Raw genomic sequence first — 18,772 nt, 5'->3', positions numbered from 1 at the left:
CTGAGTCCTCCTCCACATGAATCTCAGCTGAACTGTGTTGCTCCAAAGCTTAAACTGACTACATGCTTTTTCCCCTTTAGTTCCTGGTCCTCACGCCTTATATACCTTTTTCTTTCTGCCCCCACTCCCTGGGATTAAAGGCGTGGGTCACCATGCTTAACTGTTTCTAAAGTGGCCTTGAACTCAGAGATCTGGCTAGCTCTGCCTCCCAAGTGCTGGGATTAAAGGTGTGTACCACCACCGCCCAACTTCTGTTATGGCTTACTCTTCCCATTTTCTAGCCACCATTTCTGGCTCTGTTCTAGTGGCTGTCTGTTCTCTGACCCCAGATATGTTTATTTCGGGGAACACACAATATTTCAGGGAACACAATACCCACCACAGGTCATGAGCAAGGTTTGCGTAGGGAGACATGAACACTCATTCATTATAGGTGAGGTTGCCTTGGAATGTGTGTAATAACAGAGGAAGGGCACTAAATACAATAACCACGTTTAAATGTTGTAGAAAACTTCACTACCCATTTTTAATGTACTCTGCTATTTCCACATTATAAGCCTAAGTCACATTCTAAGACACAATGCAACCTTTGTGTCCTCCAGACAGAGTGGCTGGGGCTTTCCAGACAGGTGATGGTGATTCTTGGCTCCTGATGAATAACTGAACTCCATTAGTTATTCATAAAAGTGGATCAGAAACACAGGGTGAGGCAGCTGGGTGGATGGGAATGCAGGCTCCATAATCATGCTAGATCCAGGGGTCTCTGCTCAGGATTCACCCCTGCACCCCAGCCCTCTCTTCTACAATAAGAAAGACAGAGATTGAGGTATAAACTCAGAAGGTCATCTCCCCAGGACACCTATACATCCTTTATCAGCTAATTCTTCAAAATAGGAGCTGTTCGTTTTTACATGCACTCAATTTTCATACACAATTTTTACATATAATTTCCATTATTATTTGTGTGTGTGGGGGGTGCTTTCCTTGCATGTATATCTTTATGCCACACATGTGCAGGCTGCTCCTGGAGGCCAGAGTTGTGAGCCACTCTATGGCTGCTGGGAACCAAACGTGAGTCCTCTGGAAGAGCAGCTGGTGATCATAATGGTGGAGAAATCTCCCCAATACACAGTCAGTCTCGAAGTGTTTTGCATTTCTGACGCTAGTATTACTTGAAATCATTTTATGTATAAAATAAATTTAATGATCACTTCACTCAAGTCCACAGTATGTTAGCCCAATTCTCATCCATTTCCTGGTGGAAAAAAAAAATCCTACTGAAGATACTATTATTATAAAAATACAATGTTCAGTGTAAAAATTTGAAAAATCATAGAAAAGGCTTAAAACTCACTTTAATCTTACCAGCCGACCAATGTTAGAAATTTTACTTATTTCTTCCTAGAATTTTTTTCATTTTTTAAAGTTTTAGTTATTCTTTGGTAATCTCATACACAAACACAATATATTAGGATTATACACACCCCCATTCCCCTCTCCATCTTCTCCCAGTCCCCCCACCTCTTTCCTCATCCCCTCTTATTCATCCAAGCAAGAGATATCAACAAAATATTTGCTAGAGTGAAACTTAGTACATGCTTCTGGGTGATTCTGCCTATGGTTCCTGAGGAGGGTTTCAAAGAGTTCTGAGTTCTATTGAAGCCTTCCAGTGATCACTGGAGAGGCAGGCTGCTCCTCAGGAAAGCAGGGTCCTGACTGCACAGTCAGTCCAGGCTGCCACATTTAGCTCACCCACAAAGCTCCAGGTATGTAACTGAATTGAGGTGGGGGGTGTTCTGACCCTAACTAAATGTTTTGGTACTCGTAACATATGTGGAAAGAAGAGAATAATGCCAACAATAACGACTAGTTACGTTTACAATATTCATATTGCCTTTAGGCTGTCCCAAAACACCTCTCTTTTTTTTCCCCATTAGTGCCCCTCAGAAATATTTGCATTGACTCAGCATCACTGATGAGAGCCTTTCAAGTGAGGAAGGGGTCGAAACCCGGAAGACGAGAAGTGACAGGAAGCAGGTCCGGGTTTCTAGGGCGATGACTTGCATGGCTGACTGACAGGAAGCGAGTTTCTAGGGTGATGACGTGCATGGCTGGCTCTCAGTCCACAGAGTGAATGATAAGATAGAGGGAGGCTGGTAGCTATGGTGCCGGGGGACTGTGCACAGCACAGACAGAGCACTGTGGTGAGGAGTGGTGTGCTTGGTAGCAGTGGATGCAAACTTCAAGGGTCACTGTGGTTGTCACCAACTGAACAGGCTTCACTCACCTGTACTGGAACTCACGTCTCCTTTTCCCAGCATCACATTTACAGAATTGATGAGAGAAAAGGGAAGTATGCAAAGTTGACCGGCTATTTGGTAAAGCCCTCTCTGCCTTTTGTCCTGTTTCCCTCTTTCATCTCAAAGCAGATGCTGGTTATACTCCAGCCCAGCCCTCACTACTTACAGGGAAAGCATCCCAGCTTCCAGGTTATGAGCACGGAGGCATGCTTGTCTTCTTTGACTTGACTTCTTCCCCTCAGTGAATCTCCAGTATTCTCCCATCTCTAATGTTCTCACTTCATTGTATTTGGGCTTCTTTGTCACATGCACATTTTCGTCACTCTTTGCATAGTGGCTCTATTCCTTTGGGAATGTCAAGGAGAAAACACATCCCAATACTTCCCTGCCATAGACGCTGACTTTTCCACAGCAAACTTTCAAAGATCATCCCACCGACTTTGGGAGAGACAGTACTACTGGAAGGTTAGAGAAAATGCCCAGGTTCCCAACAGGCTAGATCCAGCGATATTCCAACTAAAGAGACGGGTGATGAAGAGAAGTGAAGGAAGGTGATTGGAGCAGTGTGACTCCATTGGGAAGTACAGATTGAAGTCGCTCAGTGGCCCCCAATCCACAACTGGGGCACTGACATAGCTTTAAGCAGAGAGGCAGCGGATAAAGACTGTGCATAAGTGAGCAGCCTTTGGTGTCGTTTGATTGAGCATCCGGTTCCCAAGGTGGCTCGAAACGGCCCTCGTTGCTTGAATGGAGCCGTCTGGTTCCCACAAGATGATGCTGTCCCTCCAGGATGAAGCCTTGATATCATAGACAATTGCCCTCATTTGGAAGGTGACTGATCTGCTGCTCACCTTTGTTTGGGGTACCCTACATAGTGTTGAGGGTATGTAGGGTAACCAGTTTCTTGTAGTAAAGAAGTCTACTAAAAATCTGACCTGTTATCTGTGGTATCCAAGGAAGCTGCAAGTTTGGATGCCATTTGGGGGGCAGGGCCTAAAAACAACAACAACAACAAAGACACTGTAAACTGTGGCATTTGAGATACTGAAGGGTTATAAGTACAAAATGAAGGTGAAGAGATATCAGACTTTTTTATACTGCCTTTAGTTACTTTGTGGGCTGAAGTGCCTATTATAACAACATTAATGAAGGTTATTGGGTGAGGTAGCTGCTTGTTGGTTTTGTAGGGTGTGTGTGGGTGTGTACATAAGTGCAGGTGTCCACGGAAGCCAGAGGCATCAGATCGCCCTGGAGCTGGAGTTACAGACAGTTGGTGCTGGGAACCAAACGTAGACCCACCGGAAGAGCAGCTCATGCCCTTATAACTGTTGAGGCATCTCTCCAGCCCTCTGATTTCAGTTTTGACAGAACATCCAATCAAATCAAACTCAGCAGCCCGTGTTCCTGAAATGGACTAGAGAAGGCAGGAAGTAAAAGAAACTGCAGCTCTCCTGAATGGAAAGCTTGTGCCAACACTCATCCACAGATGTTCCTGTTCGTCATGGCACCTCAGGTTCCAGCCACTGGGATTTTATGTCAGTGCAGATCGTGAAGGTCACAGCACACCCTGGACCCTCTTTAAGGCCATCCACAGCCAGTCTTGGCTGTTAATCTTTGGATTTATACTATGCGATACTTAAATTGGGGAAAAATCAACTCATCAAGTCAGAGGGGGATGACACAGTGGACATTTGTCATGTGAGGCCTGCAAGAAGAGCTTGACAGCTGCTCTCAGAATAAGGGCCCCTGGTTCATGCAGACAAATGCAACCTTGAAACAGAAATAAAATTAGTTTGCATTGCTGGCTTCTCAAAAACTTAAAAATAGAACTACCATGTGGCCCCATTATGTCACTCTTGGGTTTCTACTCAAAGGACTTTACATCAAACCACAGAGATACCTAGACATCCATATTCATTGCTGCTCTATCCACAGTAGTAGGTTATAAGGGGAGTGTAACCAGCCCAGGTGTCCATCAACAGATGAATAGATAATGAAAATTTGGCACATCTGTGTACATAATTGAATTTTATTTAGACACAAAGAAAAAATAAAATCATGAACTATGTAGGAAAACAAAACTGGGAAGAATTGTATTACGAGGTAACTCAGACTCAAAAGGTAAAAAAATCACACATCCTGTCTCCCACGTGGACCCTAGATTCTGTTTTTAGGTGTGTATACAAGTGAAGGTCAGTGCAGTCTAGGCTGTGACACCTGAAAGGAGTCCTCCATGAGGGTGACAGGACACGTGAGACATGAAAGTGAGGAAAAGGAAGTTATGGGGTGTGGAAAGGTGCAGGGAACATGAGGGGGATAATCGGGAAAGAAAATCAGCAAAATCTAATTTTATTTGAAAATCCTACAGTGAAGCCTAATACTGTGTGTGCTAACTAAAAGTAAGATTTATTTTAGCTGGGTGGTGGTGGCACACACCCTTAATCCCAGCAATCAGGAGGCAAAGGTTGCTGGATTTCTGTGAGATTGAAGCCAGCCTGGTCCACAGAGCCAGTTATGGGACAGACAGGGCTACACAAAGAAGCCTTGTCTTGCAAAACAAAAACGAACAAACAAAAAGATGTACTTTAAAAAGAAATAAAACTAAGTCTACCAGCCTTTATTCCCCCTCTTTACTGCTGGTTCTTGCATGCAGCATAGACCCACGGTTACCTGGACCTGTCTGGTTTCAGCTGATTTTTGTGGCTGTGATGTCTGAAAGTCGGGGAGTATTTGCATGGAGGCTAGGACACCGCCTACCCTGTCACCAGAGATAGTTTTCAGTGTTCTATTCTGCAAGATGCCAAAAGACCTTAGCAGTCACGTGGCCTAACTTGACTTGGAGTCATCCAGCAGGGGCGTGGGTTAGATGAATTTAAAAAGAAAGGCTGGGAGGGGGACGAAGGAAGAGGAGAAGGAATGAGAGAGGAAGGTCAGTCAGTCGGAAGTAGTCATTAAGGCTGTGTGACTGGGACCCGGCCCTTTTCTCCTTCATAGGATCCGTTGTAGCCAATTTCCAGAGTCCATCTTGGGCCCAGATCCAGATCACCTTGTGCTTATGCGTTGTAAGCTTATTAGTAGCAAAAACAATTAATTTCAGTTTATGGTGCATGGTGAATAGTAATTGAATAAAATAATAAATGAAATGACTTTATTGTTTTCTTTTGGGGGGCTAGAGACAGTGTTTCTTTGTGTAGTTTTGGCTGTCCTGGAAATAGACCAAGCTGACCTTGAACTCACAGAGATCCCCCTGCCTCTACCTCGAGAGTGCTAGGATTAAAGAATCTTGTACAATATTAAAAGGACCAGCCTTAATATTGTACTTCCCAGGGGCTCAGAAGAGAAAACTATGAACGGCAAGAATTATTTTCAGGAAATGAATCTAAGTACACCAAGCTCTTTGTCTGTTTACTTTATTCCTCTGAGATAAAATCCTATCCACACAGCTTCAGTTCTGCTCTCATGCCTAACTCTCTCCTGCCTGATTTCTCTCTACTTTTATCTACTGTTACCTCTAACATCTATCATAATTCTCTCATCTTAATTCTGCCTCATTTAGGAGCTTCTCATCTTGTTCTTACCCAACTAGTTCTTCCCCGTCTGACTCTTCCTCACCTCCCATCTCGTCCACATGTTCTCTCTAGTCAAAATCCTCCTTATCCTTCTCAGTTCTCCATCCTCAAGTTCTCTACCCTCTCTTCCTCTCTGTTTCCTTATACCTCTAAGTTCTATCCTCATTCTCTGAAAATAAAACTACCTTTTTATCCCTTTGGCCCTCATCTCTCCTAGCTATCTCTGCTCTTGCCGTTCCTGTCAAGTGTGCTCTGTCTCTAGGCAACTTCCATCACAGCTAGATGTACCTGTAAGCTGGAACCCTTTAGTTCTGAGTTCATTGTTAAGGGTGGATCTAAAGCTAGAGATAAGACTTTAGAAAGGAGAAAGTTAAGCGTAATTGGCACATCCACCAGGCCTTCTCAAACAGGATGCTAAGTCTGTTCTTAGAGAGTACAGAGGTATCTCTGATAAGGTACTTTCCTTCAACTGGGGATGGACCTGGCTGTATGCTGCCAATGATGATAATTACAGGGAGGCTTGAACTGGGGTTCTAGCTGAGCATAGCTGTCAGTGCAGAAGGTTATCTAAATATTCCTAGAAGTGGTTAGGTAAGGAGTAGAGGTCTATAAAGTTAGTAAGGCTGTAAGAAAAGAAGGGTCTGAACTAAATTGTGTGAAGCTATTACTTAACATCCACCTGACCTAGGCAATGTCTCCATGTGGAATTTACCTTAATTCAGGAGACTTATTATGTGATTGTTTGGACTGTTATTCCTGAATGTGGCTAAGGGAGACATCTGATTCCAGCGCTAAAAGAAGAAACAGATGGGCCTGAGGGAAGGAAGTCTTTCCTGAGGTTGTTCTCCAAATACCTCCAATGTATATGTCCAAATATGATCAGTCCACACTGCTAGCCATTCTTAGGAAAAAATAAATTGGGAAAGCTATGAAGGCACACATAATTTTCATAACAGAAGACAGCTGATCTATAACAAGCCAAGTAAAACCAAAACCTCCTTGGAATTTGGCTTCCTCTGAAGGAATTCCTTGATCCCTTCAGGTAGTGGCTTTGCCATAACCAGCTGAGTTCTTATAATATATTCCTCTAGCCCGTAGCAAAAGACATGCACCACAGCCTAGCTGGAATAACTTTGCTTAACTCTGATGGGCAAGTTCTTAATATAGCTGCTGTCCTACTTTAACTTGACAAAACAGACTCAGGAAGTCAATCCACCCACCCCAAGATCATGTAGCCGGCCGGTGACACAGTGAGGACTTGATTCTGATTCATAGCTATGGTCCCACACTTTTTCTCAGACATGTGTTCTCATCCCTGCCCCGATGCCGATATCCAAGCTGTTGATCTTCAAGAGCCATTAGTTCTAACCCCTCTGCCCTCAGTGATGTCCACATGTGTGTTCTCATCCCCGCCCCAAGGCTGGTGTCCAGGATGTGGCTCCATTAGGGTCCTCAGCTTCAATCATCAAGGCTAACCCCTCTGCTGTCAGTGATTCCCAGAGCTATTTTCACATGCTAAACCTCACACTGATCATTTTTTACACCCATACACTTCAAATACACACATTTTTTATAGTGTGACCCTTGTTTTCAGACAGGGGTTCTAAATTTGGTATACATATTCACAGCATGTCTCCAGAATTGGCTGCACAGGGATAGTTCCTTTCTATCCAGTGAACCTTAGTTAGCAGCATTTACTTGAACAAGATGCCTCCTGACTTGCTCATGACATCCACATAATTATTAAGTCAACACAGAAGTAGTAAATGTCTTAGGAAAGCCAGGATCATTAAGACTAAAAGGGTAAGCTCTAACAAGAGCTTCAGAGTCTGATATGCACTTTTCAGAGATGCAACAGACTTACCAACATTGTCAGTCCCTTGGCCAAGACACCAGTGTGCAGCAGCTGAGACACAAGACCTTAATTCAGAATGTCCAGCTGGAGACGGAGGAGGCAAATGAATCACATCCAGACTATCTTGCCCTTGTCTTGCCCTCTTCAGGAAGGGGAAAAAATATCAAGAGGCTCATTTTAGTGGAATTTAATCATAAAATTTTCTAAAATGTTCTCTTCCTCAAATCTGGTTGCTGTTATGTATTATGCAGAATTGTAAAGTAATTGGTAGCACGTGGGACGGTGCCTGCAGGAGTCACAATGGGGGCCATTGCCTGCAGGGGATCCCAACTTGCCAGCCTCATTTGCCTCTGCACAACTTTTGATAAGTCTCTGCTTGGGAGAGCCAAATGTTTATTTATAACATATGGCCTCCCACTGACTCAGTGTAACCACAGAGTGACTCTATCATTGCCAGAAATCAACTATATTAGCATTATGTGTGTGTGTGGGGGGGGGGGGGAAGTCATGCATTTGATTTAAAGTTCATATAAATTCCAAAAGTACTTTCATGTGTACAGACTCTGAGAGCTCCTATGAAAATATCCTAAATGTATCTCTGATTTTGTTTGATGTTGACTTCTCTCTTGCATCTTTATGTTTGGAGATCTAGCTTGTATTTGGCAAGCATCAGGAGGTATGGTGGGGCAATATTGCATTCTTTCAAATGCTCTGCCCTGAGGGGTCTATGATTGGGCTAACACTACACGAGGCTCCCACAGTGGTAGGTGGGACTGGGGTTAGAAGATGCATGTGTGCTTTTCTCTAGTGGATATCAAAAGCAAGTTGTGGTGCAGTCATTCAGTAACACGTCCAATTGGAAACAAATTTTGTAATTTATAGTTTGATTAATCATATTTGGGAGATTATTAGCAATGTCCCTGAAACTAGTCTAAAAATGCAAATAGTATTGCCACAATAATCCTTTTCTGAGAGGACCAGTGCTTAAGTCGCCTTATCAGAAAGGTTCTGGTTTGAGAGATATTTGCCTAAGACTGTTCTCCATCTGTATAATCTAGAAACCAGGAAGGTTTCACTGTTCAACCACCCCTCCTTCGCACTAGGACAGCCTCATTTCCAATAGGGGACATCATAAGAATAAGAAAACCACTATTTGAAAATATATGAGTACTCCTTGGCATAAAAATACCATATGGTCCAGAAATTCCATAACTGCATATGTGTGTATATACACATAAGTGTATATACACATATATACATTCTAGAATAACTCATGTGGTCTAGCTAACCCTTCTACACTAATAGTGGCTGTAGGTGCCATATGCTAGACAGAATTTCTTTTTTAAAGATGTTATCCAAAGTAAGATAACTATTTTATTTATTTATTTTTGTTTTGTTTTGTTTTTCGAGACAGGGTTTCTCTGTGTAGCTTTGGAGCCTGTCCTGGAACTCACTCTGTAGCCCAGGCTGGCCTCAAACTCACAGAGGATCCACCTGCCTCTGCCTCCCGAGTGCTGGGATTAAAGGTGTGCACCACCACCGCCTGGCTATTATTGGCATATATGTGTGTATGAATATATGTATGTCCAAAGAACTGAAAACAAACATTCAAACAATAAGTGCTTATATATGTTCATAGAAGTACCACTGTTCATCACAACCAACAGGTAGAAACAACCAGATTCCCATCAAAAGACAAACAGATATCAAAATGTTTATATCTACATGATGTATCACATCCACACAATGGGATGTTATAAAAGAGAAAGAAAATGTTAATCTGTGCTACCATATGGATGACTCTGAAGACATGTTAAATGAAGAAGCAATACTCAAAAGGCCAATTGATTCCATTTATATGAAATATCCAGGGGTTGGGGATTTAGCTCAGTGGTAGAGCCCTTGCCTAGCAAGCACAAGGCCCTGGGTTTGGTCCTCAGCTCTAGGAAAAAAAAAAAGAAGAAATATCCAAAATTGGCAAATCTATAGAGCAAAAATTCAGATTTATGGTTGCCAAGAACGAGGCAGAGGTTTGAAAGTGAGTAATAATTATTTAATAAATAAGTTTTCCATTTGGGACAATGAAAAACTTCTGGAACTAGACATCAGTCATAGTTACACATCATTAACATACCTAATAGCACTCAATTGTATACTTTTAAATAGTTAAAATAGCAGTTTTGTTATTATATTTTTACCATAATAAAAATACCTAAATATATGACCATGCATTCTGCAACAAACTATATTTAGTAAGCAGTAGATATTGCACAAATAAACCCTCTAGAATAACTTATCAAGTGGTCTTGCTTAATCTCCTACACTAAGAACAGCAGTAGATGCTATGTGCTCGGAGGGACAATTCCTTTTGGAAGGTGTTACCCAAACCTAAGATCGATGTTCTATTATTAGAATATATTAACTGTACAAAGTGATGGATTTCATTAAGACAAACTTTGTGATTGAAAATAGATCAAAAACCTTATTGTGAAACCAGAAACTTTCAAACTGTAATTCTGGGGGGAAACACTTCAAGCATTGGGTCTATACACTTACAGACTGCTTGATTTCCTGTGTCTTTAATATAGGTGGTTAGCTGGTTGGTAGCTTGGTGACAGGTTCTTGCTATGCAGCCCAGGCTGAGTTTGAACTCATGATTTTCCCACCTCTCACCCTCCCATATGCTAAGTTCCCAGGTGTGCACCATCATGGCAGTTTCAACATCAATCAGTTTAAATTTAGTTTTTGTATACCATTACTTTTACTAATACATTGTCATGTATTAGTTATTTTTCTATCATTATAACAAAATTTTTGAGATAACCAACATCATTGTACTGGTTTTAGTGGTTACTGATTCTGTCAACCCTGTTATTCTCTCATAAACTTTAAAGAAACTCTAGTCTTTAAAGATGGCTCAGTGGTTAAGAACACTGGATGGATTTCCAAAGGACCTGAGTTCAATTTCCAGCACCCAAATGATGGTTCACAACTATCTGGAACCCCAGTCCTATGGAAATTGGTGCCCTCTTTCAGCCTCAGTGGGTACCAGGCACACAAATGGGGCACAGAAATACATGCAGGCAAAAAAAAAGTCAGATTAATCTGAAACAATAAATTCCTGGTATTTATCAATATAACTCCACAAATTTAAATATCCCTCTAGTATGTAGATCTTAATGTATCTCAATGTGGTATCATCAGCCCTGCTTGGTTCAAATCCTGGCTCAAACTGATATAAGGGTTTAAAAAATGAACATTTTTTTTCTGGGTTCCTGAACATCATTCATCTGTCTAAACACAGTTAATCTATTTATTTACTAATCCATAGTGTGCAGGGTTAGGGGTAAGCAAGGTGATCTCAACAGTTCACTAGACCAACTTTCTAATGATCTGAGTCTTCACTTTTAAAGGAGAAATAGTAACATCTGTATTAGTTAGCTTTCGTTGCTATGACAAATGCCAGTAGGAACTAACTAAAAAAGGAAGAGGTTTTCTGGCTCAAGGTTTCCAAGGTTCGGTCCATGGTGACCTGGCTTCTGTGGCTTATACCTGAGGTAATATAGAATATCATGGTGGTAGAATGTGTGAAAGGGGAAGATGTTCTCCTGAAGGCAGCTGGGTGAGGGAGAGGACGAGGGATGAGTTATGATATATACTTCCAGGGCATGCCCTTAGTGTAACCTACTACTTCCAAATAGATTTCACCTCTTGGTTCCTACTGCCTCCCAAAAATGCCATCACCTAGCTTATTAATGGATTAATCCACTGATGGAGCTACAATCCTCATGACTAGTCACCCTCATCCTCAAAGTCCACTAGTTGGAGACCAAGCTTCTAACATAGGAGACTTGGGTGACATTTAAGATTCAAACAATAACATCATTCATCTTACAGGGTTGGAAAAATTCAAGGAATCCAGCATGTAAACGTGTGGAAATCAATCCAGGATAAATGTTACTGTCTAGAACTTCACACAGTGCCTAGCACATACAGTCTCAACCTATACTTACAACATTCACTCATCCATTTATTCTTGACTACCTAATTGTATGGTCCTTCACTGCTTTGGCCCCATATCACCTTCCCACCACTTTCTTGTCCTTAAGGAATGATCCCATTGAATCTACAGGTTATTGATTTTCAGATTGAGATTGCCTCTCCAACCAGGTAAGGTCAGGGTACAGGAGCTTACATTTCTGCCAGGAGTTTATTGGAAGCTATCTTTATGGCTCATACACAGCCAAAAGAATAGCATCAACAGTTGGAAGCACACTACCCACTGCCATTTCCTCTATATTTCCTCTATTCATTAGTTTATCCTCCAAAGTCCCCACTTCAATGTGTCTATCAGATGACTACAGTATGGTGACATGCAGACCTTTGTAGTAACTCAATGGCTTTCCTTTCTCTGGGAGTTGCCTGATCTTTTCATCATTGCATGGTATTTAAAAGAAGATAAAAGTTGTCAGAATACAACCTGTCTCAGCCATATTCATTTGAACATATTTACATTTATATACATTTAAAATAGGTACTTTCTATGAAATGGATCCACTCCCAAATCCAGAGTTGTTTGGAGTCATTAGCTCACTGCTGGAGAACACAAGAATGATTCCTAAAGGTGCTTTCATGTTGTATCATAAAGCATAACTAATGTTTAATACTATATTATTTCTAGATACCATGAGAAGTTGTGTGGCAAAGCTGTTCTTTACCTGTTCCTTAAAGGGTCATTACTGCCTGTACAGCAAGTCCAGTTTCATCCTCATCAGCCAAGCACCCCAGCCATGGATCCAGATTATGTTCCTCTTCCAACAGGTGTGTATAAGTCAAGCTCACTGGGCTCCTGGATGAGCTGCTAGCACGTGTAGTTATAATCACGTTTATTGAAAAATTTTCAACACTGAAGAATTTATGTCAAAATGGCAACATGAAAAGAGATTCTTATTTAAAACTGCTCACTAGAAGCATTAAATTTGCACTTAAAATATAAAGGTAGAATGTGAGATATCAGTACCAGAAGAGATCTTAAACACCACTTTTACTGACTAAGGAAATTGAAGGGCACAACTCAGATCATTGGATCTCCAATACAGTGATCTTTTCATTGTTGCCTGCGTGTTGTAGAAGATTAAAGATGTGTTACATTTGTTTATGCTGTGGAATGTTTCTTTAATGATGCAAAGATGTGTTCAGTCTCTTGTGTTGCATTTGTTTAACTCTGGGAAGCTGTGTTACTTTGCCTGTCTAAAACATCTGATGGTCTAATAAAGAGCTAAATGGTCAATATTGAGGCAGGAGAACGGATAGGCAGGGCTGACAGGCAGAGAGAATAAATAGGAGGAGAAATCTGGGAGGAGAAATCTAGGAGTGAGAGAAGGAGGAGGAGGAGGAGGATTCTAAGGGCCAGCCACCCAGCTACACAGCAAGTCACAAAGTAAGAAGTAAAGTAAGGTATATAGAATAGAGAAAGATAAAAGCCCAGAGGCAAAAAGTAGATTGGGATATTTTAAGTGAAGAAAGACTGTCTAGAAATAAGGCAAGCTAAGGCCAAGCATTTATAAGTAAGAATAAGCTTCCTTGTATTATTTGGGAGCTGGGTAGTGGGCCCCCAAAAGAGTCAGAGAGTAAAAAGCAACCAACAAAGTCTGTATTTTGAAAACAAAATGGGAAATATTTCAGGTAATAGAAAGGTGGGCAGAATTGAAACTGTAGGATCTGAGTGTTATAAAATGGTTGAAAATTAAAAATGTAGGATCTGAGTGTTATAAAATGGTTGAAAATTAAGCCGAGTGATTCAACCATATAATTACTTCAATTAATAAAATATTTCTATAATAGTACCTACAAAAATCACCTGAGGCATAGAAGTGGCTCTGATGACCTGGGTTTAATTCACTGGAATCACAAGGAAGAAGACCAGCTTTTGCAAGTTGTCTTTTGACATGCACATCTGTATAACATAGCGTGCACGTGCCCATAAACATACACACACACACAAATAATTAATTAATTAATTTTTCATTTAATGGAATTATTTAAAAATTACAAGTGGACAATGCCTTTCCTAGACATCATAGGCTGTCAAATATAAAGCCTAGTGACCCTATATAGGTTACCTCTTTTCAAATTACTCACCTGTTAGGTCTCAAAGATGACTAACCATCACAAGCTTTGCAGTTACTTGTGTTTCCCCACAAAACAATGGTTCTCAGTCTTCCTCATGATGTGACCCTTTAATACAGTTCCTCATGTGGCAACCCCAACCATAAAATTATTTTGTTGCTACTTCATAACTGAAATTTTGATACTGTTATGAATCATATTTTTGAATGTAAATATTTTTGGAGATAGAGGTTTGTCAAAGGGGCTGCAACCCCACATGTTGAGAATAACATGCACTAGAACATCATGAAAATGATAATGGATAGAACATCCATTGCTGAAGACATGATATACTTGAATCAAATAATATGGAGAAATCAAGCTGGTACCAACTTGGAAGCCTTGTCTCTACTGGCTAGTTTTTACAATACTGAAAGACAGCGTACATGCTACCAGGAGATAAAAGTAATTATCCACCTTACCCAACTGTAAGTTCTGCAAGCTACAGTAAGTGGCCTGAAAAGATTACACACTGATGCAATAGTGGCACAAATATAGGAGTAACCAAACAGCTTCTGATTGGATTTAAGGCCCACTCCACAAGATGGAACTCATGCCTGGCATCATTAACAGGGTCAAGAACTCATGGTTAGGTAGAGCACAGGCCCTCGGGGAGAAAAGTACTACTATTTTTCTGCTAAGTGGGCATAGTATTAAACTGTCTCCTAATGACTTCTTGTTATACCAATACAAGAGTGTGTCACCCAACCCTTATCAAAGAAGCTTCTTTTTATAGTAGATGGCAATGAACAGCTAATGCCGAGACCCACAATTGGCCAACATGTAAAGCATAAAAGCCCAGAGTGCTCAGCCCTAAATGGGACATTTCTACCACACTTCCTCCCAAGGCAGGAATCATCATGGATGAGAGGGTATAATGATTTTAAGAGCCAAAGGTAGTGGATGACCACAGCAAAACAGACACAATGTAACAGCTGCACATCAATTTATGGTGGTTGCAACAGCTTGCCCAAGATCAGGCCAGACAAAAATCACCACAGAGTTTGGAGATGGTCACAAAGCTCTGCTACTAGCTGAGAAGCTATTGGCAATTGATGGATGCTTTGAGACGGCTAGTTAGCGTTTCTAGGATGCAGCCCCTGAGAGGCTACCAATGCTCCAGGGGGGTGATCAAATACCCATGAATATAGTGGGTTTGCTAGATTTGAAAAGACAGGCCATGTAAAACTGGGAAGGAATTGTAGTAGAAAAGAGAGGAGGGAATAGAGGAGTGGACTTGATCAAACACCTTATATGCATATATGAAAATTTCAGACAAAATATTATAAGACAAGGAAAAAATCAAAATTAAATAAAATTCAAAAGTCACAAGTCAAAATAGTCTAACATTTCTTTATGAAGTCAGGCTTATTAAGGAAATAGTGAAATGTAGTGCTGACTGCTTCATAGTCATAAAATGTAACTACAGTAAGGGAAGGTGTAGAATCTGCCAGGTTTTACTGCGGTATGTCTTCTTAAGAACACTTAATAACATCTTGCAAAGAAGAGCTCACACTTTGGTGTGAGCCAAATTGCACATAAACATATAAATAACATTCTTTTTTCTTAGAATAATAATATCCATTTCCTCCACTCATTTTTTTTTCAAATAGTTTTCATCAGTGATTTTGTATTTGGCTCTGTTTGGCTTTGTTCTTAACTTTCTGAAAACACACAAAGAAAACTTTTTTTTTTCATTCTTTCAATTTTGTTTTATTGATAATCTGATTCTTTCTCTTCCTCTTTAAGGAAATCCACCAGAAAGTATATCTTTGTAAGGTTTTCTTTGAGTTTATTTTATTGTAGTGCTTTTTCTTTGTCCATACTTAAGATTTATGCAATCTGGGTAAATCCTGGCTTGGGGCAAAGCCACAACAAACTTTCATTTATTTAGTAATTACAAAGCCATCACTGGTCTTGTGTGCTTGGCCAACACTTCTTGTCATGTCAACTTCCCACATTCACGGAGTTCTCAGACTTAGAGCCTGTTCCTCTTTGGATTAATGATTCATTAAATAGAGCCCTGCTCTTCTTGAAACAAAACATTATGTACTGTAATGACTCAGAAAATCCAGGGTGTGTGCGCAAAGTAAATTTCAGTCAGTCGCTGGCTCATAAACTTTTAAAATCTGTCATTTTGGCCGGGCAGTGGTGGCTCATTTCTGTAATCCCAGCACTCGGGAGGCAGAAGCAGGTGGGTCTTTGTGAGTTCAAGGCCAGCCTGGGCTACTGAGTGAGTTCCATGAAAGGCGCAAAGCTACACAGAGAAACCCTGTCTCAAAAAACAAAACAAAACAAAACAAATCTGTCATTTGGGCTAGAGAGACAGCTCAGCAGTTAAGGGCACTAGCTGCTCCTCCAGAGGACCCAGGTTCAATTCCCAGCACCCACACAGCAGCTCACAACTGTCTGTAACTCCAGTTATAGGGGATCCAACACCTCACACAGACATACATTCAGGAAAAACACCAATGCACATAAAATAAAAATAAATCATTCCCAAAAAAAGTTAATATATTTTTTAAAAGTTAGTAAAAAAAAATCTGTCTGTCACTAACTTGGGGGGCCACAATTCTCCACTTTTCACAGTCAGCACAAGAGGAGACTCACTCATTATGACAACAATCATGAGATTTTCCTAGAGAAATATTTAGTATTTCTCACTCACTAAGTAGAAGGTTTTGTACACAAACAGTCTAGAAGGTCTCAGTCATTGCCGTGAAAATATAACTTATAAGCCAATCCCATTACTGTATCCTACCTCATAATAACAACATTTATGGTATTGTATGTGAATAAATGATATTTATGTCACTTATCAGTGTTCAATATATTTTTACAAAATTCTTCTCTCAAATTGATTTGGCTTCTCACATCTGTAAATGGAAATTTCCAACATATCAAGGATTACCAGTCACATCATAGATTAATAAATATGTAAGCATACATTTAACATGCCCATTTAAAAGCTGATTCTCATTGGCTGTACTGAATTCTATTTAAATATTGATTTTTTTTAATGTAATGTCTCATTGACAACACAACATTAAAGCTTTAAGAATATTCACTCATTTCACATTTTAGGATGAAGAATGTTTTATTTGTCCTATACTCAATCAGAATACTGCATAATTATATAATGAACTCTAGTGATTATTTGATCTCTATTCTTCATAATCCACTTTGTATATAAATAGACTCTTTTAAACTCCAGTTTTAACTTTATGCCTTCATTCTCAGATCTTTGATAAATTCAATATCAATATTTACATTTATCACTTTGCAACTAAATAATGTTATTGGGAAATCATTAAGATAGCATTATATTACAAGCTCTAGGTATATATATATATATATATATATATATATATATATATATATATATATATATATATACAGGCAAGAATATAAATATTAATTTAAAATTTCTTTTAGAAACTCAGATGTGTAAGCTAAATCATATATTTGCTCTTCAGTATAGATTTCTGGTGTATCACTTAAAGTTATATCATATTGACATTCAAAGCAGGCCTCCATAGTACCTTGGAGCCTGTCAGATTGTGTCATTGGGCCAAGAGGGAATGTAATGTCTCCATCCTTATGCCCATGCAGAGCCTGTTTCCCGAGCCCCTGTCCATTCAGAGTGGGTCTGTGCAGTTCCTCAAAGCCCTGTGGGAGAAGACACAGGCCAGCGGAACCCACAGCTTTGAAGATGCCATGACAGAGTCCACATTTCCACAGCAGAAGGTAAATGCTTTTCTTCTCACACATGGTATTTTAAACCAAGATTCAATGTTGTGTTTAAATGGTTTGCATTTGTTCTTAATGGTTCAATTACCCCTTTTTTTTTTTTTTTGTTTCCCGTCTGTTATTATCAGAAAATACTTATTAAACAATTACTTTTGGAATTTGATCTTATTGTACCCACCTGGAATCCTAGCACTCAGGAAGGCAAAGCAGAAGGATCGCAAGTTCAAGGCCAAGCTGGGCTATATAGTAAGGCCTTGAGTCAATAATAGCAATCACCCTCATGGTAGCAATAGTATCAACCTCATGGTAGACTGAAACCTCCTTAGCAGGCAGCTGGACCAGAAAAATACCACAGGGCAGAATAGACATGGCTTTTGGATAGAGGGCAAGTGTGATACAGGGACTCTAGTGAGCTCAGTTTCCTGTAAGAAAAGCCATGGGGCTGTGTGGAGCAGGGAATGCTTACTGTAAGCCTGGCCAAAGACAGGAACCACACTTGGAAGGCTGGATTACTTTGGGGTTGATGAAGGTGCCATGGTTTGAGGTAATATGGACACTTTCAAATCTCCAAATGTCATTAACCCTATTTAATGTACTGTGTAATAGAATAAAGAGGTGGGTATTAAGGAATTAAATCATGGGGTAAAACCCTTGTAAATGCCATTAAGGGCTTTGTAGAAATGATAGGAAGAACCAGCTAAGCTCATCTCTCCTTCTGCCATCCACAGAGGAGGCAGAGTTCAGTGTGCATTGGGAGCAGACCAAGCTCTTACCATACATCACACTTTCCAGGGCCTTGGTCTTAGGTATCCTGGCTTCTGGGACTGTAAGAAATAAATTCTGCAGGTGTCTGAGCCTGGAGTATGTTAACATCAGCAGAATAAGATAGGAAGGGCGGCACATTTGTGCATGTTGGTGGTTGAATCATTGTCACAGAGGAATGTATGACATTGGTATGGATTTGGGAGTCACAAGGTAGCGCTTGGTATCATTACCGTAGACTGGGTCACTCAAGAGACGAGGCATGTGGCAAATGCAGATGGCTACTGAGAACTTCTCTGACCATTGCCCGATTCCCACAATAGGCCATGTCTACACCAAGGACTCTGATTATTGGTTTTACTTTTAAG

The 18,772-nt window shown here is 40.4% G+C and overlaps 1 protein-coding gene across 1 annotated transcript in view; it reads left to right on the top strand.

Annotated features, from left to right (window-relative positions):
- The window catches only part of Veph1 (ventricular zone expressed PH domain containing 1), a 205,886-nt gene that overhangs the window by 130,903 nt on the left and 56,211 nt on the right, over positions 1 to 18,772 (top strand). Inside the window, exons 10-11 of the mRNA XM_036189338.1 lie at positions 12,406 to 12,545; positions 17,505 to 17,639. Coding sequence (XP_036045231.1) covers positions 12,406 to 12,545; positions 17,505 to 17,639 — 275 coding nt within the window. The remainder of the gene's footprint in view (positions 1 to 12,405; positions 12,546 to 17,504; positions 17,640 to 18,772) is intronic.

The sequence above is a fragment of the Onychomys torridus genome, chromosome 6, assembly GCF_903995425.1.
Source record: "Onychomys torridus chromosome 6, mOncTor1.1, whole genome shotgun sequence".
NCBI lineage: Eukaryota > Metazoa > Chordata > Mammalia > Rodentia > Cricetidae > Onychomys > Onychomys torridus.
Note: the sequence above shows the minus strand (reverse complement) of the source record. Positions and strands in the feature narration are given on the sequence as shown.